This window comes from Schistocerca piceifrons, chromosome 3 (genome assembly GCF_021461385.2).
Source record: "Schistocerca piceifrons isolate TAMUIC-IGC-003096 chromosome 3, iqSchPice1.1, whole genome shotgun sequence".
Taxonomy (NCBI): Eukaryota; Metazoa; Arthropoda; class Insecta; order Orthoptera; family Acrididae; genus Schistocerca; species Schistocerca piceifrons.
The window spans coordinates 217,335,822-217,362,687 of NC_060140.1; the positions used below are offsets into that span (position 1 = coordinate 217,335,822).

The window sequence follows — 26,866 nt, forward strand, 5'->3', positions numbered from 1 at the left end:
AAGTGATTAACATTGAAAGACCACAGGTTAATTAAGTGCATGATAAGCTGTTGCAAATGTGAAATGCTGGTATCTTAATAACTGCTGTAACAACCAGAATGTAGAATGCAAACATACATTCATTGTGTTGTACAGATGTCAGCTGGTGGGATGGAGTTCCATGCCTATTGCACTTGGTCGATCAGTAGAGGGTCAGTTAATGCTGTTTGTAGCTGACTCTGGAGTTGTCACCTGATACTGTCCCATACATGCTTGACTGGAGACAGATCTGGTGATTGAGCAGATCAAGGCAACAGCTCGACACAATGTAGATCATGTTGGGTTACAGCAGCACTGGGTGGATGAGTGTTATCCTGTTGGAAAAACGCATCCTATAATGCTGTTCATGAGTGGCAGTACAACAGGTCGAATCATCAGACTGACATACAAATTTACAGTTAGGATATGTGGGATAACCACAAGAGTGCTCCTGCTGTCATACAAAATTGCACCCTAGACCAAACTCCAGGTGTAGGTCCAGCATGTCTGGCATGCAGACAAGTTGGCTGCAAGCCGTCAACTGGTCTCCTTCAAACGAGTGCATGGCCATCACTGGCACCCAGGCAGAACCAACTTTCATCAGAAAAATCAACAGACCTCCACCCTTCCCTCCAATGAGCTCTTGCTTGGCACCACTGAAGTTGCAAATGGAGGTCGTTTGAGGTCAGTGAAATGCTTGCTACAGGGAATCTGGCTCAGAGATGTCTTCGACGTAACCAATTTGTAACAGTTCATTGTGTCTCTGTCGTGCTAACTGCTGCTCAAATTGCTGCTGCAGCTGTAGTGTGATGGGCCAGAGCCGTACACCAAACACGATGGTCTTTCCTCTTGGTAGCGCCATGTGGCTGTCTGGAGCCCAGCCTTCTGGTGATCACATTCTTGTGACCACTGCTACCAGCAGTCAAGTACAGTAGTTACATTTCTGCCAAGACTTTTGCAGTATTGCAGAAGGAACAATCAGCTTCTCATAGCCTTATTACACAATTTGTTCAGACTCAGTGATATGTTAATAATGGTGTCTTTATCACCTACTCTTTTCAACCTGTACTTGGAAAATATGATTGACCAATGCTCATTAGATGACAAAGGAGTAGAAATTGGAGGAAGAAGAGTAGGGTGCTTGAGATTTGCTGATGACATGGTCCTTCTAGCCACGGGGGAAAAAGAATTACAGGATTTGGTGGACACCATTGCAACTAACGGAAAAAAATATGGAATGAAAATTAACACAAATAAAACAAAAGTATTGGCAATAGGAGGAAATAAGGAACTAAAAATTGTGCTGAATGGAGAAAAACTAGAACAGGTGTAAAATTTTAAGTATCTTGGAAGCAGGATAGACATCGACTGGAAGTGCACCACAGAAATTAAAACAAGGATAGCAATGGCAAAAGAGGCGTTTTATAAGAAAAGGAGAATCTTCTGCAGCGGTATGGACAGAGAACTCAGAAAGAGACTCATAAAATGTCTTGTATGGAGTGTTCTTCTATATGGTGCTGAAACATGGACTATGAGGAAAAAAGACAGAGAAAGGCTGGAGGCTTTTGAGATCTGGACATGGCGGGAGATGGAAGGAATAAGTTGGATGGACAGAGTAAAAAATGAAGAGGTACTGAGAAGAGTGGGAGAGAAAAGGCAGTTACTAGATGTAATAAAGAGAAGAAAAAGAAATTGGATTGGGCATATATTAAGAAAGAATGACGGACTGATAAAAACAGTTTTAGAAGGTTATGTAGAAGGGAAAAGGAAGCGAGGAAGGAAGAGATTGCAGATACTGGATGACATGATGGACGGTACAACATACAGCAGCCTTAAGAAGGAAGCAATGGATCGCAGAAAATGGAGAGGCAAAGGACCTGCTAATATAGCAGATAACTGATGATGATGATCACCTTTAAAGACATTATTGACCAACATCAACTCACCACATCCAGTCTCAAAGATAACTAATGCTCACAACTGTTACATCTTGAATTTAAAGCAAATCTGATTTGCATCCTCATAATTGCACTTCTAGCACCACTCTTATGTGATTGGCTTGAAACTGGAATAGACATTATCTTTCAGATGTAGAAACATGCCTACCAACTTTCATTTATGTTGCATAACTCAATCTTGGTGCTGTGATTTTTTCCCATCAGTGTGTATATGACCACTTGGGCCAGCAGAGCAATTTTCTCTGATGTTTCAGCAGACATTTGTAGTTTAATTTTTGCAATCTGTAGCTGGAGTCAGCCCAAACAAATCCTATTCATCACATCTATCATACAATGCACAGTGTCGACAGAAGGCACCAGCTTGTTTCCTATTACAAACAAAACAATTTTTAAATCAAAATTTTATGTGCCCATTCAATAGAGCAATCTCAAATTAGTCTCGTGTGTTTTTTGTTTTATTAACAGGAACAATAAAACATGAAGAATAATCAGTACTCAAGCAGTGATTGAGCATCGCTTCTGCATGGCAGCAGTAGTCAGTGTGGGCTAGGACACTGCTAGAGAACTGATTAGTCTTTTGTGTTTTACTGTCTCTGTGAATAAATATCATAAGATGAATATTGCCCTTGACTAATTTGTGACAGTTCTGTTAAATAAGCATTTAAAATTCCACTTTAAAAATCATTTCATTTGTAATGGGGAAAAAGGGGTGCTTTTTATTGACACTGGGTGTTGCATGAAATAAGTTATGAGCGGTATTATATTCAATAAAAGAGTTCTAGTGGTATTAATATTAATACTGAAATGAAGAAAACGGTCTTGACAGTCTGTGTCTGGTGCACAGTGTGGAAGTGAAAAATGGACCATTGGAAATGTGGTGAAGAGGAAACTGGAAGCATTTTGAAATGGGGTGATATCAAAGAATGCTAAAAATTATGTGGACAGATAAAGTATGAAATGAGGAAGTAATAAAAAGAATATCTGACAAAAGAAGTCCATGAAAGACTCTTACAAGGATATGGGGCAGGTTAGATGAATATCTGGCACTAGGCAAAGCAGTATAGAGGAAACACAGACTAGAACATGAAAAACTTATTATAGAGAACGTTGGGTGTAGTAATTAATGGAAAGAGAAGCACAAGACGTGAAAATATGGAGTACAACATCAAAGCAGTAAAAAAATTGATATTTTTGAAAAAAAAAAAACCTCTGTAATTCCAGGTGATTATTATTTTAAAAAAGTCTCTGTAGCTCTAGGTACATAGAGATAACAGATTAAGTTTGTGAGTCATCTTCATGGAAATAAGAGATGATAGCCTGTGTATTTATATGAAGACAATTTTGTTTCAAAGTGAATATTTCTAGGGTGTGCCTCTCAAAATCAATTAAAAAAGGTTAATGTGAAATTAATGTAATTAGTATTTATAGGCTTGCTCGCAATTCTGTGAGTAACATATACGTTACAGGTTGTGAGTTAACATATTCATCATCATAATGTGGAAGCTAACAAATTGTTTTCTCAACTACAGTTTCAATGGTGCAACATTTAAATAACAAAATACAGCAGCAGAAAGCACAGTCTATACCTAGAATCGAATGTGTGGGGCCTGTACTAGATAGGACTAAGATGGGATATGCTCATAGAATGTTTAACAATAAGTACAGCATGAATTGTCACTGATTTGTTTGACACATGGGAGAGCAACACAGAGATGCTGGAAAAAGTGAACTGGCAGACACCTGAAGATACAGTGAAACTATCCAGTGAAAGTCAAGGTACTAAGATTCAGGAACAAGCTTTGAGTGAGGAATCCAAGAATATACTACAACCCCCTGTGCATTGCTTGCATATGGATCACAAAGACAAGACTAAACAAGTTATAACGTGCACAAAGCTGATTAAGCGAACATTTTTTCCCTCTCTCCATACTTGAGTGGAACAGGAAAAGTCCTAATAACAGACACAATTGGAAGTACCCTATACCATGCACTTGGCAGTGGTTTGTAGAATATAAATGTAGAAATAAACTGTTTTTTTTAAATAAAATTAGGTTGTCATAGTAATATACTATTGTAACCAACCAGCACAGAATAAGAAAGAAAGTTGTGAAAATGAATTAATTCTGGAAAATTTGAATTATAAAAATCTTCATAAAAGTCCTAGTAGCCATAGGGTCAAGCGATAATTACAAACAATGCAAACTAGTAATGAAATTGCATGCATTGTGAAATCAATAAAGTCCGGAAGTTTTCAGACACTCATAAGTCGTAAGCTAATTTTCAGTGTTTGATATTGATTTCTGGTTTTTCTCACAGTGCATTTACTGTTAAGAGTGAAAAATCTTTTACTGTGGTAACATGCTTGCATTGCAGCCTTTCTCTCACATACTCTCCTCACTACTCATCTCAGTCACCTTCCTGTGGACAGTGATGCTGTGGTGATAATTCATTTTTACAAGATACTGGAGTAAAATATCCAATACAAAGCAATTGTTTAGCCTAGAACACATGAAGTACCTGGCATCAGCACATGAAATTGCTTCCTGGTCCACAGAGTGCTGGAAATGCATATTTTATTCACAAGCATGCTGGAAGTGATTGGTATTATCTTAACAGTTGTTGATTCTAGCTGACAGTTAGTTTGAGTATGGCATAGACTACACGAGGTTATTGATCAGTTGAAAGTACTTTTTGTGCAAGGCACTTGGAGACAGTTTTCTTGCACCTTTATAATTCATATGGTATGGAAAGTTTTGGCAGAATGTGAACAAATAATTTAGAAGTAAAGGTATGAAAACTTTTTAAGCTAGAAACATTCCACGTGGGAAAAATATATCTAAAAACAAAGATCATGTGACTTACCAAACGAAAGTTCTGGCAGGTCGATAGACACACAAACAAACACAAACATACACTCAAAATTCAAGCTTTTGCAACCAACGGTTGCTTCATCAGGAAAGAGGGAAGGAGAGGGAAAGACGAAAGGATGTGGGTTTTATATATATATTAAAAACAAAGATTCCATGACTCACCAAACGGGAAAGCGCTGGTAGATAGACAGTAAAAACCAAAAAACACAATAAAAAATACACACACACAAAAACACACTAAAAAACACTTGCACAAACACACACACAAATTTCTTGCTTTGAAATTTGTTTGTGTGTTTTTTATTGTGTCTATCTACCAGTGCTTTCTCGTTTGGTAATATATATATATACACACACACACAGGCATAGCTACATTTGTACTGGTTCCATGCACAATGTCAGAACTGCAGTTCTGCAGGTAGAGTGGGGTGATGCGTTGTGCTGGGGGGACAGGATGAGGCAAGAATGGAGCCAGGGAATGGGAGAGAAGGTTGGAAAAGGGCAGCTGGTGGCTCAGAATGAGGCAGCAAGTCTGGTTATGGGAATGTGGGAGGGTGAGTCAGCAGATGCACAAGACAGGAATACAGCATCTGGGAACTGGCACAAACACCAGGGAGTTCATGCAGTGCATGCTAATGACGATATGGAGAAGTGGATTGCGAGGGGCTGGTAGTAAAGAAGAAGGGGAGACTGTGTGGAAAAGAGTGTGTGTGTGCAGGGTGTTGGTTATGGGGCTGGGGATTAGTGGAGATCGAGGCTAGGAGGGTTATGAGAGCAAACAATGTGTTGCTACGAAAACACCAACCTACATAGCTGTTGCTTGGCATAAGATTCCAGAGAGCCAGAGTTGCAGACATTGAAATTGAGCATGTTGTGTTTAGTATCATTTTCCACCAGTGGCTGCTCAACTCTGTTCTTACAACAATTTGGCGGCGGCCATTCATTTGGTTGGACAGTTCGTTTGTGGTCATGTGCAGGTAATATGCTGTGTAGAAATTTCAGCAGAGCTGGTATATGACATGGCTGCTTTCGTAGGCAGCCTTGCCCCTGACAGGACTGGATAAGCCTGTGACAGGACTGGAGCAGGGTGTACTGGGTGAGTGAAGAGGACAGGTCTTGCACTTGGCGCTTCCACAGGGATAAATGCCCTGTGGGAAGGAGTTGGAGTTATGTGTGGCATAGGAATGGATTAGGATATTATGTAGCTGGGTGGGCAGCAGAATACCACTATAGGAGGGGTGGGAGGAATTGTGGATAAGATGTTCCTCTTTCCAGGCATGATGATAGATAGTTGAAGCTCTGTGACCAAGAGCAGAGCTGATTACCCAGTTATGAAACATGCTACTAAGCGGAACATGCTAAACTTTAATGGCCGCTTCATTTCCTGTGCAGTCTGGATCTTTCCCCTCAACACCAGCTGTTCTAAATCCCATGGAGGGGAGTTAACCATGCAACACTTCCTTTGTCCCCATATTCCTCCCGGCCTTAATCTCTGCTAATTCCCTACCCCACACCCTCCTCCACCCTGCAACAGCAGCCTATCATAAATCATCCTGTACCCACACACTGTTTCCCACAGTCTACTCTTCCTCTATTCTATCACCCCTCACAATTCACTCTGGCATTGTGTATTCAACCAGCACAATGTAGGTGTACAGGTATGTGTGTGTGTGTGTGTGTGTGTGTGTGTGTGTGTGTGTGTGTGTGTGTGTGTCCTCAAATTTTCAGTCTTGTTTATGTGCCTATTGATGACTCAATGCCTCTACTATTTAGAAAGTCATTACCGTTCATATTTTCTCAATTAGTCAATACTATTTGTGTACTCCTAGAAGAGACAGGATATGGTTGCTAATGAGGGCTAGCTCCACCAATACAAATTGTATTTACTCAGCAGGCACTGGCTGTTTTTCCTTGCTACCAGCCTAACCTGCCTGCATTAGCAGACACCCTCTGAGCTTAGCATGTTGTCAGCTTTTCTATACAAAACTGGGTGTTAAATGCGGAGTTAACAACACAGTGAAGATAATATTGAATGATGAAAATGCCAGTGTACACTGCACTGTATGTTGATTTGAGGGTGGTAGCAACTTGAAACATGTGGATAGTGATGCAAGTTGTACACTGTCTTGCAAATTTTGTTAATTCTCCTTGTCCCATCAGTCACAGTGCTGGGTCTTACCTTGTAGTGTGCAAACAGTGAAGGGACTGTATCAGCAAGATGGTGGACTCACTCATATGGCAATGACAATTTATGAGCTGTTGAAGAACTCCTTACAAGTAGTTAATATGGCCACAGTCAGTTTGTATATGGCACAAAGTGGCATCTGCTTAATTACTCACACCTAACATCCACCTCCTACTAATTCCCTCATACTAATTCCAATGACCTGTAGGCAGGTTTTGAAGAAAATTAGTCCAGGTTTCTTCAGGGATCTTCCATCTATTTATTAAGTAAATAGTAAATGTGTTCTTGCATTTTATGAAAAAAAGGATGCGTTCTATCCAACAGTATGTATCTGTATACAATTTCTGTCCAATAAATGTGCAAGAAGTAGTTAGGTTAAAAATTGAGCAGTGGAATGCAACCATCAAAATTTGTAGTACTGATATGATGTGAGTATAACTACTACAGTTACAGGCATTTCCCATTCAATTTATTGTGTACCATTTGTTTTTTATGCAAAAACAATAAACGGGGTTGCTTGTTTGTAAGACCAAATTAAAATCTTCCTGAGTCACATGTCTACTAATAAGGAATCCATATCTTCATACTCAGAGATATAAACCAGCTCATCTCGTATCTTTGCTTGGGAGTGAAGAAGTTTACTTATGAAGTGATGTCTCGGAAGTTGTTCACTCTGAATAATAGTTACTTGCACAGTTATTTTGTGACTTAATGCTGTCATGCTGTTGATATTACATACACACATTACATAAATTACCTTACCAATTTACACTGTTTATTTATTATGAATAAGGAAGCTAAAAGTGCTGAATTTATTTTTCTGACTTTTTAGGTAAAACAAATTGTGGATGAAATAATGGAAAAATTGCCAGAAGAGTTTAATATGGCAGAAATTATGGGAAAAGTGGAAGAACGTACTCCCTATGTAATTGTAGCCTTCCAGGAATGTGAGCGCATGAATTACTTAACTGGAGAAATGAAACGCTCACTTCGGGAACTGGATCTGGGTTTGAAGGTAATAGTTACGTATAGATTTTCAGTATCTAGTGAATATGTGAAACATATGAATATGTCCGGAGGGAATTGTTTTTAAACGAGAAGATGAAGAGTACTGAGTCCTCCTTCAGTCTTAATGAGAGCATGACCGTGAAGCTTGTTATGGTAGTCCGCTGCATATCTGGAACATCAACATAGCTTGCAATTCATATCAACTATTACATGATCTGAATCAGCACCAAGAGGTTCCATTATATCTTCTTCATTTGAGGAAATTTCTGTATGTATGTAATAAGATATTAAGGACTCCCATTCAAGGGTACAATTCATTGTTCTTCTTTTCTTTTTGTGTCACAAATAAATATTTGGCAGTGCTTGACAAGTCTACTACATGACAGGAGCTATTCCACAACTACTCAGAGTAACTATCATTGAAAAAGTGAAACAAAGACTTGGTTTTCTCTTTGATTTATTGTATAGTTATATTATAAAAGATGCAGCTTCAAGTTGCAGGTCAGTGCTCCCTTGTGAAGAAGTCATAAATAGTTCTACTGTGGAACCTCTCACATAGCGAGCATTAATTCGTTCCAAAATCTTACTTGTAGTGCAAAACACTCATTAAGTGAAACAGTTTATCCCATATAAATTAATGTAAAAAATGCTAAAGCGTTTCATGCAGGAAAAGTACTAAAAGTTTTATTTTATTCATGCCATTTATTCAAACAAAATTGTGCATGCAGTATTAAGTACTTTATTATTCACAAAACATAACTAATTTTTTTTTTGCTAGGAAGCTATCAACAGTCATTTGCTTCTGCTCATGCTTCAACACTTAGCGAAAATGCGACACAGCTTTATCTTTATCGTCAAATAAATTTGTATCGCATGTAGCCACTGCTTTATTGTGGTGATGATTTTCAATGTAGGATGCAACCAATTCCCATTCTTTCAGGATTTCTCTTATTGTGCCAGAAGATTGCTGTTTTGCTGATACTGTCTCCTCCTCCTCTGAAGAACTTCTATCCGTAACTTCCTGCTGTGAAACACATCTTAACTTCATAAGCTCTTTGCTGGTTATTTCTAGGCTGTGATCTTCCACAAGCTCATCGATATCATTTCGATCATCTTGGTGCAGACAATGTTGTTAAAGTGATGTTTCCAAAACTCTGTTAGAGTGAGATTAGTAGCTTCAGTTAACTCAAAGCAGTGCTCTGAGAATGCTTTAGTGTAGAGCTTCTTAAAGTTAGAAATAATCTGCTGGTTCATAGGCTGGAGTAATGAAATGGTGTTGGGAGGCACACATTGGATCTTGATGAATTGAAACTCTTCAAGGAGGTGTTTTTGTAGGCCTGGAGAATGGACAGGAGCATAGCAAACAAGACATGGAGTGGCAGATTCATCTTAAACAAATATTTTTTCACTGAAGGAGCAAACACTTCACTGATGCAATCACAAAAACCATCACATGTCACCCAAGTCTTGTTGTTGAGCCTCTACATCACATTTAACCTTCTCTTCTGAACTTAACATTTCTTGAAGTCTCGTGGAGTTTTTGAACAGTAAAAAAGCAGTGGTTTAATTTTCAGATCACCGCTTGCATCGGCACAGAATAACAATGCAAGACAGTTTTTCATTGCCTTGTTACTGGGCAATACATTATAAAGGTATGGTTCAGCAACTTTTTCCAGAATAAACTTGTCTTGACACAATTAAAAACCTGTTGTAGCAGATAACCCCCAGAATCTATGAGTATCTGGAAGTTGCTGATGAAGTTCTTTGCTGCTTTTGTGGCAGAGCTGGCTGTTTTACCATGCCTCACAATGCTGTGGATGCTGGTTCTTCTCTTAAACTTCTCGAACCACCCATAACCTCCATTAGACACTGCTTTGGGCTCTGATGATCATGGTGTCTTCTTAATGAGGTCGGCAAAAATCATTCTTACCTTATCACAAATGCTGTTCTTGTTAACAATGTCACATTAAAATTGCTTTTCATTTATCCACATAAGGAGCAATCTTTCAACATCATCCAGAATATGAAACCATTGTTTAGATACTCTTGTCACTCCCTTTGAAGCATCTGTTTCCTTAATCTCATCCTAGGTATTGAGGATAGTGCAAATAGTTGATGTAGGCCAATTGTATATGCTTGCTAAATCAGCAATGCTCACACCAAGCTCACTTTTTTCAATGATTTTTCATTTCATTTCTACGGTCATTTTCTTTCTCTAATGGTCATCTTCTTGCTGCTCTACATTCAGGGTCATTTCTATGAAGGTTATTAAAATTTGTACACAAAAAACACTGTTTAGAAAATGTGTGATCACAAGCTGCACTAAGATGGTAGCAGAAAGAGCACTAAACCCAGTCTGCAGTACATACTAAAGACATTGTTCATATGCCACTGGTGACAGTGAAAGGTGTTCATATTGTTGAAAGTTTCTCCCTCTGGGTGTAAACAGCTGGAGACACCACACTGAATTGTTGTCACTCATTAATTGAAACATTGTTTGCTAAGTGAGGCATTTTTTTGCAATTTGTTTTGTTCATTATTCAAATTGGGCACTATGGGAGGTACTCGTTAAGTGATGTTCCACTGTACCTGCTTCAGCTCAGAAATTTTGGTCAGTTCATACATTCTTGTTGGAAGGTGCATGAATTTATGATATAGTGGTGGGCAGGGTCAGTACATTCAATTAATGGAAGGTGATCCTCAAAAACCACAAAGAATTAGCTTCACACACTTGAAGCAGGAACAAATGCAGTTTGATGTGTAGCCTAAGTATACAATGTTTGTAGCATACAAATATCTGCATCCTGTCACAGTGATACCTGTGACGTGTAGGTGTTCTTTAATATACATAAAGGCAGTATGATGTGAAATTTTCCCTTTGGCACACTTACTTTGATACCAGTCTGAACAGAGGTAAAAGGTATTGTTTCCATTAACAGTAGTAAACTTATATGTTTTAAAAACATGGTAAATAATTTGAGAAATATGCGGTGTGTAATAAATGAACTAGTTTTATTGGAGCTCAATGAAATATAAAAATCAGTATGAAGTCTTCTATTTATGTTTTGAAGCATTAAATGGTTCATGACACAGTTCCTGAAATTTTACAAAAAAAATGTACTGCAAAATTTTGAAAAGAGTTTTTCTTCCAAAAACCAAAAGAATGTAACCACATGTTCCAAAAACAAAACTCAAACACAGTGTCAATTATGTTGTCTAAAAGTAGACATTTTAAACTCTCATCCTTGGCAATTTAAACAGGAATGAGTTTGTTTATTTGGGAATAAGTTGCTGTATAAATATAAGATTATAGAGTAGTATCATCCTTTCTAAAACACACTATGTTAGAAAAGCAATAACTTGAAAGGATAGTCAGCTACTTATAAAATAGACAAGGTTCTGAATGGCAGATAGGCACAATGAAAAAGACTGTTAGATGTCATTCAGCTGTTTGACCAAGTGTTTCATCAAACATAAATAACAAAACTCACACACATCCACACAAGCACAACTCACACATTCATGGTCACTGTCATCTAAGGGCCGACAATAACTGTGTCTGAAGTGAGCAGTGATCTTTGATGGAGTGGGCAGTGGGGGTAAAGAGAAGGTGTGGGGCTGGGAGGGATAACAGAGCAGGGAAGGGAGGGGGAAGATGTTAGTGCTGCCTGTAAGAGTATTCAGGGACATGGTGGGGACAGGATAGGGCCATTACATTCTGCATTGGATGGTATTGTGGAAGAGGGATGTTTATGGGGAGGGGGGAAAGAAGAGGAGAGGTGCATAGAAGGGTAAAGGATGTGCAAATATATATAAAAATAATAACTATTATTATTATTATTATTATTAATTGAATTAATTATAATATTATCAAATTTGATTTTTATAAATTTTGAAGTAAATGAATTGTCTTTCAGTCTTAATTTACCAATCTTGTAAATTGTAAGTCAGTAGTAGCGTGAAATTACATCGATTTTTACGTTCTCTATAGCGTTGAGATTTACACAATCTAGTTATGTGCTTCTTCTTCCACCATCAGTACTTCTCATTTTTGACTGTGAGTACAGTACTGATTTTTATCAGACTTCCTCTTCAGATGCAGGCAGCTACAGTGACATGACGTTAGCATAATGTGTGGAAGAAAACAAAAACTTTCATGGTTTTTCACTAATAAGAATCCCCACACTTCATATTTTCATAAATATTATTATTCAGGCATCAAAAATTCTACTACACAATTCTCACAAAAATATGTCTGCTCCCTATGAGGACTAAAGACAGAGTCTATTAAATAATTGACAAAAAAAATTGAACAAAGTTTCCATCATTTGTCATTCGCCTTCCAGTGTAACAAAATACATTTTTTCTGATGCTTACAGTGACCGCGCTATTGTTTATTGTCATTTTGGGGAACGAAATAACTGATGATGGTTGAAGTAGAGAGGATATAAAACGTAGAATGGCAATGGCAAGGAAAGTGTTTCTGAAGAAGAGAAATTTGTTAACATCGAGTATTGATTTAAGTGTCAGGAAGTCGTTTCTGAAAGTATTTGTATGGAGTGTAGCCATGTATGGAAGTGAAACATGGGCAATAAATAGTTCAGACAGGAAGATAATAGAAGCTTTTGAAGTGTGGTGCTACAGAAGAATGCTGAAGATTAGATGGGTAGATCAGATAACTAATGAGGAGGTATTGAATAGAATTGAGGAGAAGAGGAGTTTGTGGCACAACTTGACTATAAGAAGGGATCGGTTGGTTGGACACATTCTGAGGCATCAAGGGATCACCAGTTTAGCATTGGAGGGCAGCATGGAAGATAAAAATTGTAGAGGGAGACCAAAAAATGAATACACTAAGCAGATTCAGAAGGATGTAGGCTGCAGTAGGTACTGGGAGATGAAGAAGCTTGCACAGGATAGAGTAGCATCGAGAGCTCCATCAAACCAGTCTCAGGACTGGAGACCACAACAACAACAACAATAACAACAACATTGGTTTTTAACTTTTATCGTAGCGTGTCAGGGCTTTTCGGGGCTTTTCCTATACGAGGACTACGCAGGTTCAGGAAAAAATGTAGGACTGGAGTGGGATCAGGGAAGTGTACTCAGCATTTGGGTGCTCCAGCTACCTCTTGGCCTCAGTTTGCCAATGGGCATTCTCATAGTCAGACAGCTTGTTAGTTATCATACCCACGTAGAAAATGGCACATGGCTGTTTTCATAGGTGGACCTGCCTTTGATGTGTTGGGAGACATCTGTGACATGACTTGAATAGATGTTAGTGGGAGTATATCTGGAACAGATCTGGCATCTAGAGCTATTGCAGGGGTATGAGCAGTGGGGCAAGGGTGTGGGAGCAGGGGTGGAATAGGGATCGATAGTCAAAACCCTGACTGAAAATGGTATCAGGTTTCTCTAGTCCTGGGTGCTACTGAGTCATGATGGGGTTGCTCCCATGTGGCCAGACATGTGGGGATGACAGGTTCCCGGGAAGACAAGGTATAAGAGATCTGTTTCTGGAGTAGGTGGGGATGGTAATTTTGGTCTTGAGCACCTCTGTGAGACACTTGCCTTATTTCGAGTGGGACTGTTCATCACTGCTAATAGGATAACCATGGGTGGCTTGGCTGTATGGAAGGATCTTCGTGATGTGGATTTTGTGGCAGCTGTTGAATTGGAGGTGTCTTTGGTGGTTGGTGTATTTGATGTGGCTGGAGACACTGATGTAGCCATCCCTGAGGTGGAGGTCAATTACTAGAGCAACGGAATCACATTCTATACCAAGGTTTTGACAACATCTCGTCATACCATTAAATGAGGTATATCATCCCTACTATCCTCCCCACTCCTCCCACAGTGGTATTCCACTATCCACCCAATCTATGCTCATCTCTCCTTGTCCATCCCTATTACCCCTGCTCCCAGCACCTTGTCCAGTAGCTCATATACCAGCAATAGTCCTAGATGCAAGACTTGCCCCATACATCCTCCCACTATGATCTGCTCAAATTCTGTCACAGTCATCTCCATCCATGTCAAAGTGAAGGCCATCTGTGAAAGCAGCCATGTGATCTACCAGCTTAGCTGCAACAATGGTGCCTCATCACTTGTGAGCATAACAACAAACAATCTGTTAAAAACTTTAATGAGCTGTTGCTATTTTTGGTCTGTACTTGGATGGTGATGGTGTAGCAATATAAATAGATCTGTCATGAAAAATTTTGCAGCTGTGGTACACCACATTAAAAAACATTATTCCACACTGCATAAACTATTCCAAAATAGTGCACCTTTTGAAATGAAAGTGGGCCAGAAGAAATAATTTTTTCCATGTGTGCTGTAAAAGCAAGGCTGAGGCAGTATTGTATGCAGCTTACCAAAGGTAATTGTGCTCCATCAGGGACAAGTGATATTTGAAGATAGAGGAATAAGGCAAAGAAGTTATTTTATGCAGATTGGTGGAATCACATTTTAACGGAGTCACACTGCCCCTCTCATTATGGTTCATCACGTAAACTACTATATTCCTCCTCCGAGTGGCATAGTGAACATAACTGGGAGCCAGGGCACAACACTTTATTTGTGCCCGTCCTCCTCCCACTGGCGCCTTGTGTACAACACTTCACTTTATTGCACCCCTCCCCCCCCCCCCCCCCCCCTCCATAAAAACATATATGATATATAGAATTTACTTATGTAATAATATATTTTCTGAAAAATCTTGTTAATCTCGGAGAACATTTGGCATGATAGACATTTGCCCCCTCCCAGCCTTGCTGCATTGCTGTGTCCCTCAACCTTCCTATCCTGATCCCTACACCATCATTTCCTCTCCTCCTAAACTGCAATGCAATTTATTGATGACCCCATTAGAATTAATGCTAATGTTGAATTTTCATTTTATTCTCATCGATTTGTAATGACATTAACCCATGATTTGAACTGTTGCATTATAGATGAAAGAATTTTAGAAAACTTAAGTCTAGAATTGTATTGTAAATCAAGGAATTGCAATTTTTTCTTGCTGCACATCAGTTCTTTACCTTACACTCAGAGTGTCCTTAATAATTTCATTAGAACCTATTTTCAAAATATTTCATTCGCTCATGATGTTCATGATTGTTTCTGAAAATTATTAGAACAGTTAATAACAAAATTTTATGGGGTTGTGTTTATGCAAAAAGAAGTATTCAGAATCCAATGCCAAACTCTTTGTAACACCTATAAAGCTGTGAACACTTACGAATATTGTTCTGGTTCTGAACTTGTATTCTACTGGCATGTGATAATCCCAAGTAAGAAACAGGTGTTCTTGTTCTTGGTTCTGATAACTTACTACACGACAGCTATTCTCAGTATTTGCAAGACGATTTTGGAACTGTGAACTTCTCAATTGCTCAGTCTTCCACCACTAGCATGAGCAAATATTTTTGCACTAGGCAGAACTGTACTTTTTAAAGAAATCATGTACTGGGAGTCATTAATTTAGGACCAATAGGTACAGCTTGAAGTGATTTCTGAGGATGATAGAAATTCCTAAAATGTAACTCAGTTTCTAAAACTTTGAAATCTGTGTAGTTCGAACATTGTAGAGCTGTACACTGTTACTGATGTTCGATTTTCTGTCTGTGTGCGCAGTGCCATTGTGTGTGTAGCAGATTATACTTTTGTTTTTGTGGAAGAGTTTCGTTTCTTTTATTTTTTTTTTTTTTAAATCTTTTTTTCATTGTTTATATATTGTGATATTAGTAATGTAGCTTCTCTGCGTCATTTGTAGTACAAAAGGTATGTAGGATAATCTATGGTTATTGCAGTCCTTAATTTTTCATTTAGTCTCAATTTCTTGGGTTAGTACAGTATATCATGTATGCAGTTCTGCAACGTGGAAAATTGATAAAAACTCAGTTTGTTTTTGGATGTAAGGAGAATTCTCTGATAGAGAATCTGGGTATGTTGGTAATTGGGCATCCAAAGTTAGTTGGTTAATTGTGTCTTGCAAGAAAATAGCTGACAACTTGGGAAGGGTGGCCAGTGCACAGTCAGTATGTTTGACAGGACGTCAAATATGAGATGATGGGGAGACTCTGACAATGGCTACATAGTGCACAGGGTAAATCTGGCTGCAAGTTTTAAGCTTATATCAACAAGAGTAACACCTGCCTTAGTTTGAAGCCTTCTTCAATTCCTTTAGATAGCTTGTTGAATTTCTGAAGACAATTAGGCTCACATGTGGATGCAAGTATGGTTCATCATTTGCAGCCTTGTATACAGAACTTCTGGTTTGGAGCCAAGTCGAGGGCTTAAACGGGAGGATCATATGGTTCTGCATCAATCTTAGATGCAGATTTCTGACCTCCAGTGTTGAGTGAAAAATTAGGGCCATCTTTCATACATCAAGTGTACACACCACAGAGTAAGCACAGTATGTATGACATGCACATGAGGGATTTTTAAGTTATAAGCATGTCTTTATATACTTGGTGATCAATTACATGCTGCGATGAGTGAAGGTGATATACCAGTTACATTAATTACAGATAATGTACATCCTTGCTGATTAATAAAAACAAAATACATTATTAATGTGGTATAAGTTAATAGGAGGAGTGTCCATGGTAGGGTTCCAGAATTAGTCTCACTTATTAACAGCACCAGTACACACATAGTACTAAGAAAAAGAAGCTGAGTGAAACCAGAATCAAACAGTGACAAAATCTTATATTCCAATTGAAATATTTATCACAAAGATAGGCTCTACACTAATGGCGGTGATGTATTTATTGTCATAAGGAGCTTGGTCATTACAGATTCTAAATGCAAAAGAATCTACATGAAGTTAAGCTTCAAAGGTGGGTAAAACATGGTAATCTGATGGTTCTATTGAACTTCTACCTCAGATGTAGTGGTGAAACTCTTTAGAGAAACCTGGTGTAATTTTCTTGACCAATAGGCAGACATTTTAATGGGAGAGCCTCAAGACTGAAGCAGGGATTAATGTGAGATTATTGTAAATATCAGTGATGTAGAAAATTATAAGATTGCTACTTACCATAAAGATAACATGTTAAGTTATAGACAGACACAATTAAAACTTACTTAAACATATCTAAGTGTCTTTTAATTGTGTTTGTTTGCAACTTAATGTGTCATCTTTAGGGAAAGTAGCAATCTGTCTTTTCCTACATTGTTGATATTCCTATTTGGAGATTACTGTCTGAAATTTACCTGGAGCAATTAGTTAGGAAACCATCATGTGAGAATGGTGTCATAGATATATCAGTAACTAGTGTACCCAAACTTCTTGAATAACCATTTCTGCTATAGTTTTTCTGTAATAGACTATCAAATATTTTCGACAGCGGCCTTTTGGTAATGATCTTATGCATTTTGCAGGGTGAACTGACAATAACATTTGTCATGGAAGAATTGGAGAATGCACTTTTCTTAGATCAGGTAAGATCTGTTTTCCATACACATAATAAAAGTTAATACAACCACATTATCTTCTTGTGGTATAACCCTAAAATATTCAGAAGATCAAAGTGGTGTTAGATTCCATATTAAAGCTATGTTATGCTGAATATGTTGTGAAAGTTGTTAATGAGACACGTGTGGCTGACAGCTTTCAGCCGAATCATCTGGTTCCTTCCCTCACCACTAGCTTCTCTGAACAACGCAGGTGGGAGTTATTCTTACAACACATCCTCCACTCCTATAATCTTCTTGGCCTCAATCTCAGATAACCCACTGTCCCCGCACCCTTCACCCAACAGTTTCCAGTTCCTGTGTCCTGTCACCCCCTCCTAATTCATGTTCCCGAGTCACCTTCAGTATGTACTGCTTCCCACCAATAGCTACACTCATGCCAGCCAGTATGCTTATCGACAACGCAGTGCTTCTGATTTCAGGTGAATGATCTCCTTTAATCCAAAAGTATTTGCATTCTACAAGAACTACCCTACAAGATTCATATAAAATAACTTTTGTTAAAAATTGTTCTTACATGTTTGAATTTTATGTGTATTGAATTTTGAACATGATAAACTTTTTCGTGTTTGAATTGCATATGCATTGAATTTTAAATATGATAATTTTTGTCCACTTTGAGTGCAAACAAGATTTGGATTTGGCAACCTTATTTCCTGAGAACCAGAGGAAAATATTTTAGGTGGGGAGAGACTGTTAAATACATAACTTACAAAGAACTCTTTTGTCTAAATTCCAATTTATATTTAAGAGTAAATGGTTTGAAATAGCTATGAAGGATAGAAATTATTCAAGACTATATCCTTACACGAACATGCTGTGCAAAATATGTAATTGTAATAAATTAATAAAGTAAAATGTACTTTTTGAGAAGTTCCTGTGTAAAACAAGTGATACTACTCATTCCAACCATACAACTTTCAAAAAGTTATCAAATACTAATCAACCTGTCATGGGCTCATATTATCTACACACATAAAAAAACGTTTTGCATCACCTCGGTTCCAAGAGTTCCACAACTTGTATAGAAAATTGGAATAGAGCAACATAAACATCATTTCCGCCCTTTTTATTGCTCATTAAAACCATACATCGCATATTGTACCACCTTCAGAAGTTGTGGTCCAGATTGCTGTACACACCGGTCCCTGTAATACCCAGTAGCACATCCTCTTGCATTGATGTATGCCTGTATTCATCGTGGCATACTTCCACAAATTCATCAAGGCACTGTTGGTCCAGATTGTCCCACTCCTCAATGGCGATTCGGCATAGATAGTGGTTTGTCACATCATCCATAAACAGCCCTTTTCAATCTATCCCAGGAATGTTTGATAGAGTTCTTGTCTGGAGAACACGCTGGCCATTCTAGTTGAGTGATGTCATTATCCAGAAGGAAGTCATTGACAAGATGTACGTGATGGGGATGCGAACTGTCATCCATGAAGATGAATGCCTCGCGAGTATGCTGCTGATATGGTTGCACTATCAGTCGGAGGATGGCATTAACGTATCATACAGCCATTGCAACGCCTTCCATGACCACCAGCAGCGTATGTCGGCCCCACGTAATGCCACCCCAAAACAGCAGGGAACCTCCACCTTGCTGCACTTTTTGGACAGTGTGTTTAAGGCATTCACCCTGACCGGGTTGCCTCCAAACACTTCTCCGACGATTGTCTGGTTGAAGGCATATGCGACACTCATCAGTGATGAGAATGTTATGCCAATCCTGAGCGGTCCATTTGGCATGTTGTTAGGCCCATCTCCCATCTGTACTGCACTGCATGGTGTCATGGTTGCGAAGATGGACCTCGCCATGGACGATGGGAATGAAGTTGCACGTCATGCACCCCATTGCGCACAACTTGAGTCGAACACAACGTCCTGTGGCTGCACGAAAAGCATTATTCAACATGGTGGCATTGCTGTCAGGGTTCCTCTGAACCATAATCCACAGGTAGTGGTCATCCACTGCAGTAGTATCCCTTGGGAGGCCTGAGTAAGGCATGTCATTGAATGCGATTGAACAACTGTATTAATCATCTAGGCTTGGTTGAACTACAGACAACATGAGCCATGTACCTCTTTCCTGATGGAATGACTGGAATTGATCAGCTGTCGGACCCCCTCCATCTAATAGTTGCTGCTCATTCATGGTTGTCTACATCTTTGGGCGGGTTTAGTGACATCTCTGAACAGTCAAAGGGACTGTGTCTGTGATACAATATCCACAGTCAACATCTGTCTTCAGGAGTTCTGGGAACCGGGGTGATGCAAAACTTTTTTTGATGTGTGTATATCATTTGACCTTCACAAATCTATCAGTCGCAGTACTAACAACCATTTATCAAACTCCAGAACATCTTCCAGGATGTACCTGGAACTGAGACCCCCCCAGCCCAGATTCCTTATCCAAACCGCCGTTGGTACTCACTTATTCACTAGTACTAAAATTGCTTTAGAAGGTTCATTATTTCCACTTTTCAGCTCTCTGCAGCTTTCTTTTCCCACCATTTCTACATATCCGCCCCCCCCCCCTCTCTCAACTCCCCCCCCCCCCCCCCCACACACACTTTCCTGGTTTTTCCCATTCTCTGTATGTTTTGACCATTGTCTGCTTTCCTTTTCTTGTGTAACTTGCATCCCTTGACTTTTCCTTCAACTATGAAAGTTTCTTTCCTCAGCTGCATTTTTCTCGCCCATCCACTTTTTACCTCATATACCTACTTCAAGTAAGCTTGTGGTGAAAGTGGTACATACAAGTTGTAGTAGTGTTAGGTAGCCCCAGCTCAGACTTGAGTCAGCTTACAAAATGTAAACTCCGGAAAAGTACCATTCCACCATCTCATTAAGAGGTACAGTTGTGCTTGAAATCACGAAGTTTTTCTACAGGAACCTATGCTTTTTCAAACAATTTTTGCAGTGCGTGTCTAATTACGTGTGACAGTATCATCAATTTTGTGTAGGTTCCAGCTGTGTGGGCCCAGAGAGCATATCCTTCCCTACTAGGTCTTACTGCCTGGTTTGCTGATCTTCTGCTTCGCTTACGTGAGCTTGAAACATGGGCCACAGATTTTGTGGTAAGTATTAAAAATTTTGTTATTCTTAATATGAAACAAACAGTGGATTAAAGTACCGTATAGTGCCCAAAATATGGAAAATACTTATCTTTATGTAGTTCAGAAATACGAGGGCAGTTCAATAAGCAATGCAACACATTTTTTTTCTCTGCCAATTTTGGTTGAAAAAACCGGAAATTTCTTGTGGAATATTTTCAAACATTCCCGCTTCGTCTCGTATAGTTTCACTGACTTCCGACAGGTGGCACCGCTGTATGGAGCTGTTAAAATGGCGTCTGTAATGGATATGCGTTGCAAACAACGGGCAGTGATCGAGTTTCTTTTGGCGGAAAACCAGGGCATCTCAGATATTCATAGGCGCTTTCAGAATGTCTACGGTGATCTAGCAGTGGACAAAAGCATGGTGAGTCGTTGAGCAAAGCTTGTGTCATCATCGCCGCAAGGTCAAGCAAGACTGTCTGATCTCCCGCGTGCGGGCCGGCCGTGCACAGCTGTGACTCCTGCAATGGCGGAGCGTGCGAACACACTCGTTCGAGATGATCGACGGATCACCATCAAACAACTCAGTGCTCAACTTGACATCTCTGTTGGTAGTGCTGTCACAATTGTTCACCAGTTGGGATATTCAAAGGTTTGTTCCCGCTGGGTCCCTCGTTGTCTAACCGAACACCATAAAGAGCAAAGGAGAACCATCTGTGCGGAATTGCTTGCTCGTCATGTGGCTGAGGGTGACAATTTCTTGTCAAAGATTGTTACAGGCGATGAAACATGGGTTCATCACTTCGAACCTGAAACAAAACGGCAATCAATGGAGTGGCGCCACACCCACTCCCCTACCAAGAGAAAGTTTAAAACCATACCCTCAGCCGGTAAAATCATGGTTACAGTCTTCTGGGACGCTGAAGGGGCTATTCTGTTCGATGTCCTTCCCCATGGTCAAACGATCAACTCTGAAGTGTATTGTGCTACTCTTCAGAAATTGAAGAAATGACTTCAGCATGTTCGTAGGCACAAAAATCTGAACGAACTTCTCCTTCTTCATGACAACGCAAGACCTCACACAAGTCTTCGCACCCGAGAGGAGCTCACAAAACTTCAGTGGACTGTTCTTCCTCATGCACCCTACAGCCCGATCTCACACCGTCGGATTTCCATATGTTTGGCCCAATGAAGGACGCAATCCGTGGGAGGTACTACATGGATGATGAAGAAGTTATTGATGCAGTATGACGTTGGCTCCAACATCGACAAGTGGAATGGTACCGTGCAGGCATACAGGCCCTCATTTCAAGGTGGCGTAAGGCCGTAGCATTGAATGGAGATTACGTTGAAAAATAGTGTTGTGTAGCTAAAACATTGGGGAATAACCTGGTGTATTTCAATGCTGAATAAAACAACCCCTGTTTCAGAAAAAAAATGTGTTGCATTACTTATTGAACTGCCCTCGTAGGAGATTATAGAGACTTATTCATTTGCTGTGAACTCCTTTAAAACTCCAACAGACTCTAAGGCACAAAAAACAGTGATATAAAAGTGATTCCAGAAAGCATGAAAATCACTGTTATCATATATTCAAGTTCTGTACATGTGTATGGTTTAAATCATGGTATTCATAGAAATTGCCATTGTAAACATACTCATGAATGAGTAGTGCAGTTTTTATTGAATTAATTAAACTGTAAATTAAAAGCTTCCTTCTGGTAACAAGAAGGTTTTCCAGACTGAATAAGCAAAATATTCACAGAACATCTGTTAATTGCTAGGAATAAATTCTGATCTGCTGACCTGCTAAAATTCCTGGAATCTCTGAATACCTTCTCCCAATTAAATTTCACATGATCCTATTCCGAATCCCATGCCACTTTCCTTGATGTTGATCTCATCCTCACCAAAGGCCAGCTACACACTTCCATCCACATTAAACCTACCAACAAACAACAATTCTTACATTTTGACAGTTGCCATCCTTTCCATGTCAAACATTCCCTCCCATTCAGCCTTGGCATATGAGGCAAACGTATTTGTTCAGATGCAGACTCTTTACAGCAATACACCACCATTCTCACCTCAGCCTTCACTGCACATTATTACCCTATCAGCCTAGTTAAAAAGCAGATTTCCTGAGCTGTCACATCTAATCCTTGTACTGCTGATCCCTCCAAAAAACAACTGGATCACACCATTGGTGATTCAGTATTATCCTGCTCTGGAATGTGTTAAACAGCGACTTCAGCAGGGCCATGACTTCCTAAAAGCATGCCCTGAAATGAGATCCATTGTGTCTGAAATTTTGCCCACCACACCTAGAATAGCTTTCCATTGCTCTCCCAGACACCGCAATATTCTTGTCAGATCCTATGCTCCTTCTGCACCCATCTCCCTACCCTATTGCTCCTACTCGTGTGACCATCCCCACTGCAAGACTTGCCCTACGCACCCTCCTGCCACCACCTGTAACAACCCTGTAACTGGCAAAACATATACTATCAAAGGGAGACACTGCTCGGCCTTCTACATCGGCATGTCCACTACCAAATTATCAATTAGGATGAATGGGCATAGGCAAAGGGTGTTTACTGTCAACTCACAATATCCTGTTGCAGAGCATGATCTACAACATGACATCCATGACTTCGGCACCTGTTTCTCCACACGCGCTATCTGGATTATCCCCCAGATACCAGTTTCTCAAAACTCCACCAGTAGGAACTAGCACTACAACATGTCCTTGGTTCCCACCACCCACTGGACCTTAATTTACATTAATTTTTTTCATCTCAGCATTTCTTCACTGTAACTACTTTTTGCTTCAACCTATTTTATTTTTCTACATCTTTCTTTGTCTTTCCCATCTATTTTTCACTGTCACCCCTCTCACTTCTGTTACGTACAATGCACTTAGCTTTTCACTCTTGTTAACTCATACATGACATTTAAACAGTAATCTCTGTCTGCATATTACCCTGTCTTCCACCTTTAAGCTCTCAGGTTTTCAAATCTCACCCAATGCAGTCCCCAACAATCATTCTTTCCTTCTCATCCCGTACGATAAGTCTCCCCCGAACCGCAGTTCTGCATGACTTCCCCGAAATCTACCCCTTTTCCTAGACCTCTCCAGTTCTTTTCCTTCACCCCTCTACCTTCCCTTTCAACCCTTCTGCCTGAAGAAGGAACCACTGGCTCTGAAATCTGGCTAATTACAACCGTCTTTTATGTGTGTGTTCTGCTGCCGCTTGGTGAGTAGATTTTTTATCTATACAGTTAAATAATTTGGTCAGTAATTGATCGTTTTCATTGTTATATTTTTACATTTTGTAACAAACACTCAGCCTTGGGGAGTTTTCCTTGTATGTCAGTTCTTAAAGCCTAGGAGAATCCCTGCTCTGCTATGAAGGTAATTGGACTACTGTGTCTACACCACTTGCAGCTTCATCAATGATCATCTGCCCCTTCACAGTTGATACTTTTCATCACAATTTTGATATAGGGCCTTTCACAAAATATAAATCACCACCCAGTCCAAATGGAACAAAATCTTTTTAATTTGTGTATGCTTAATTTTTACTCCTCTCATTATTCTTACTTAATCTGTGGTTGTCACAGCTGTCTTGTCTCCAAAATGTCAAATTTATTGAAAGAGTTTTGCAGTATTTTTATTTAAGGAACAGTTCTCTGTCTTTCATAGCTACAAAAATTATATTATTACCTAGTCACACTGTTTCCTTACTCTTCTGAACTATCTCAAAGTGCAGATCTCTTAGATATTATTTTTCCTCACCACCTGTTTTTTCATTCAGTTTGAATACTTTTATTGCTTCATCGCACTAATGTGTTTTGACCATTGTGGGCAAACATTCCTCTGTCAATTTTTTCTGAAGATCTCAACTGTGTTACTATTAGCTTCATTATTAAATCAAAATATAGTTTTCTAAAGACTCTCTTCATTTAGTGAAGATGTTACTGCAGTTACTTCCTGCAGTATCATAGAAGTAATTGTGAAAATGATTTTCTTGTTTTGGTTTTCTCGTTATTATCATAAGCAATTTTCACTTCATCATCAACCATAGCTATTTGACATCTACTGCTGGATAAATGTCTCCTTTAGACATCTTCATGCATTGTGGTCTGCAGCTATTGGGCTGGACAAAAATGTGGAACACTGCAAGAAATGCATGCTTGAACATAAATGGAGATGCTAACCAGTCTGCAGGTTGCACTATTGTATTTGACCTGAACTATTGTATTTGACCACAGATGGCACCATGCAATATCTTAAAAACATTGCAGGTGTCAGTCATGGTCAGAACAGGGTTCTGTGTAGTTGTGAGTGCATCATGTCAGAGCAAAGTGAAGTGTAATATGGGCTTCTGTAACCAAGGGAGCTGAAGTGTTTGGCATTTCATGAGGCACCATATAGGAGATTTATGCTGCATAGCAGGCAACATCATCCCCTAAGTCAGACAGTGCGGATGAAAGTGTGTGTTGAGTTCTTGTGAGGGATGGTCATTGAAGAGGATAGTGATGAAAAAATAAGAGGACGACAGTTGCAAAAGTCACAGCAGAAATGAATCTTGTTAGCACCAAAAAGACATGAAGGGAGCTCCAGAGGGAGGGAATTGCAGAGTGAGCTGGAATTCCAACGAACACCCATAACAGAAGAATGTGGTGCTGAAGCTATATAATCTGGACTATGGAGTAATGGGAGAAAGTCATTTGGCTGGATGAGTCTTATTGCACACTATTTCCAACTTCTTGTCAGTTTACGTCCCAAGAGGAAAACATGGTGGGGGTTCAGTGATCTGGGCAGCTGTATCATGGCATTCCATGGACTCCAAGTTTACTCTGTAAGTCTGCACAATTGCCAAGGATTATGTGACCATTTTGGCTGCTCAGGTCCATCCAATGATACAATGTTTGTTCCCCATTGGTGATGCTGTGTACCTAGACCCCCTGTTCATATAGCTCGCATCATCCATGACTGGTTTTTCTGATTATGAGAGTGAATTGCTGCATCTTCCCTGAAGTTCATCTGCACTAGAGGCAAACAGTAAAATCTGACCAGCAAAACAACAGTGGTTCAGGAATATTTTGCCGCCAGATATTCCTTCTTCTATTTTTAGTTTCAGGTATCTGAAAAGTTAATAGTTTTAATGTTGCGGAATCTTCTTACCTGACCACTCTTTCATCACTTTTACTTGTCTTGGTTACAAAAAGCAAATTTTCAATACTTCACACGTTTTTCTGACTACTCATATGCTTTGCATTTCCAAAAGATGAGAAAACATGCCCATTAATCAAATCACTTATGAATTATACATCTTTTGCATAAGAAGGGCTTATTTAAATAGTGGTACAAGTCCATTTTTGTTCATTCTGAGATATGGAGTCCTAAAGTTAAAAGAGTGCTGAAAAATCTGCAGTTGAGATACCAGAAATATTCAAGTATATGTTGTTGTCGTTGTTGTTGTGGTCTTCAGTCCTGAGACTGGTATGATGCAGCTCTCCACGCTACTCTATCCTATGCAAGCATCTTCTTCTCCCAGTACGTACTGCAGCCTACATCCTTCTGAATCTGCTTAGTGTATTCATCTCTTGGTCTCCCTCTACGATTTGTACCCTCCACGCTGCCCTCCAATACTAAGTTCGTGATCCCTTGATGCCTCAGAACATGTCCTACCAACCGATCCCTTCTTCTAGTCAAGTTATGCCACAAACTCCTCTTCTCCCCAATTCTATTCAGTACCTCCTCATTAGTTATGTGATCTACCCATCTAATCTTCAGCATTCTTCTGTAGCACCACATTCGAAAGCTTCTATTCTCTTCTTGTCCAATCTAGTTATCACCCATGTTTCACTTCCGTACATGGCTACACTCCATACATATACTTTCAGAAACGACTTCCTGACACTTAAATCTATACTCGATGTTAACAGATTTCTCTTCTTCAGAAATGCTTTCCTTGCCATTGCCAGTCTACATTTTATATCCTCTCTACTTCGACCATCATAAGTTATTTTGCTCCCCAAATAGCAAAACTCCTTTACTACTTTAAGTGTCTCATTTCTTAATCTAATTCCCTCAGCATCACCCGACTTAATTCGACTAAATTCCATTATCCTTGTTTTGCTTTTGTTGATATTCATCTTATATCCTCCTTTCAAGACACTGTCCATTCCGTTCAGCTTCTCTTCCAAGTCCTTTGTTGTCTCTGACAGAATTACAATGTCATCAGCGAACCTCAAAGTTTTTATTTCTTC

At 39.4% G+C, this 26,866-nt stretch overlaps 1 protein-coding gene across 1 annotated transcript in view; it reads left to right on the top strand.

The window, feature by feature from the left end:
- Positions 1-26,866, top strand: part of LOC124787768 (dynein beta chain, ciliary-like) — an 834,683-nt gene that overhangs the window by 794,491 nt on the left and 13,326 nt on the right. The window contains exons 78-80 of the mRNA XM_047254657.1: positions 7,864-8,046; positions 17,433-17,492; positions 20,495-20,608. Of these exons, the coding sequence (XP_047110613.1) occupies positions 7,864-8,046; positions 17,433-17,492; positions 20,495-20,608 (357 nt within the window). The remainder of the gene's footprint in view (positions 1-7,863; positions 8,047-17,432; positions 17,493-20,494; positions 20,609-26,866) is intronic.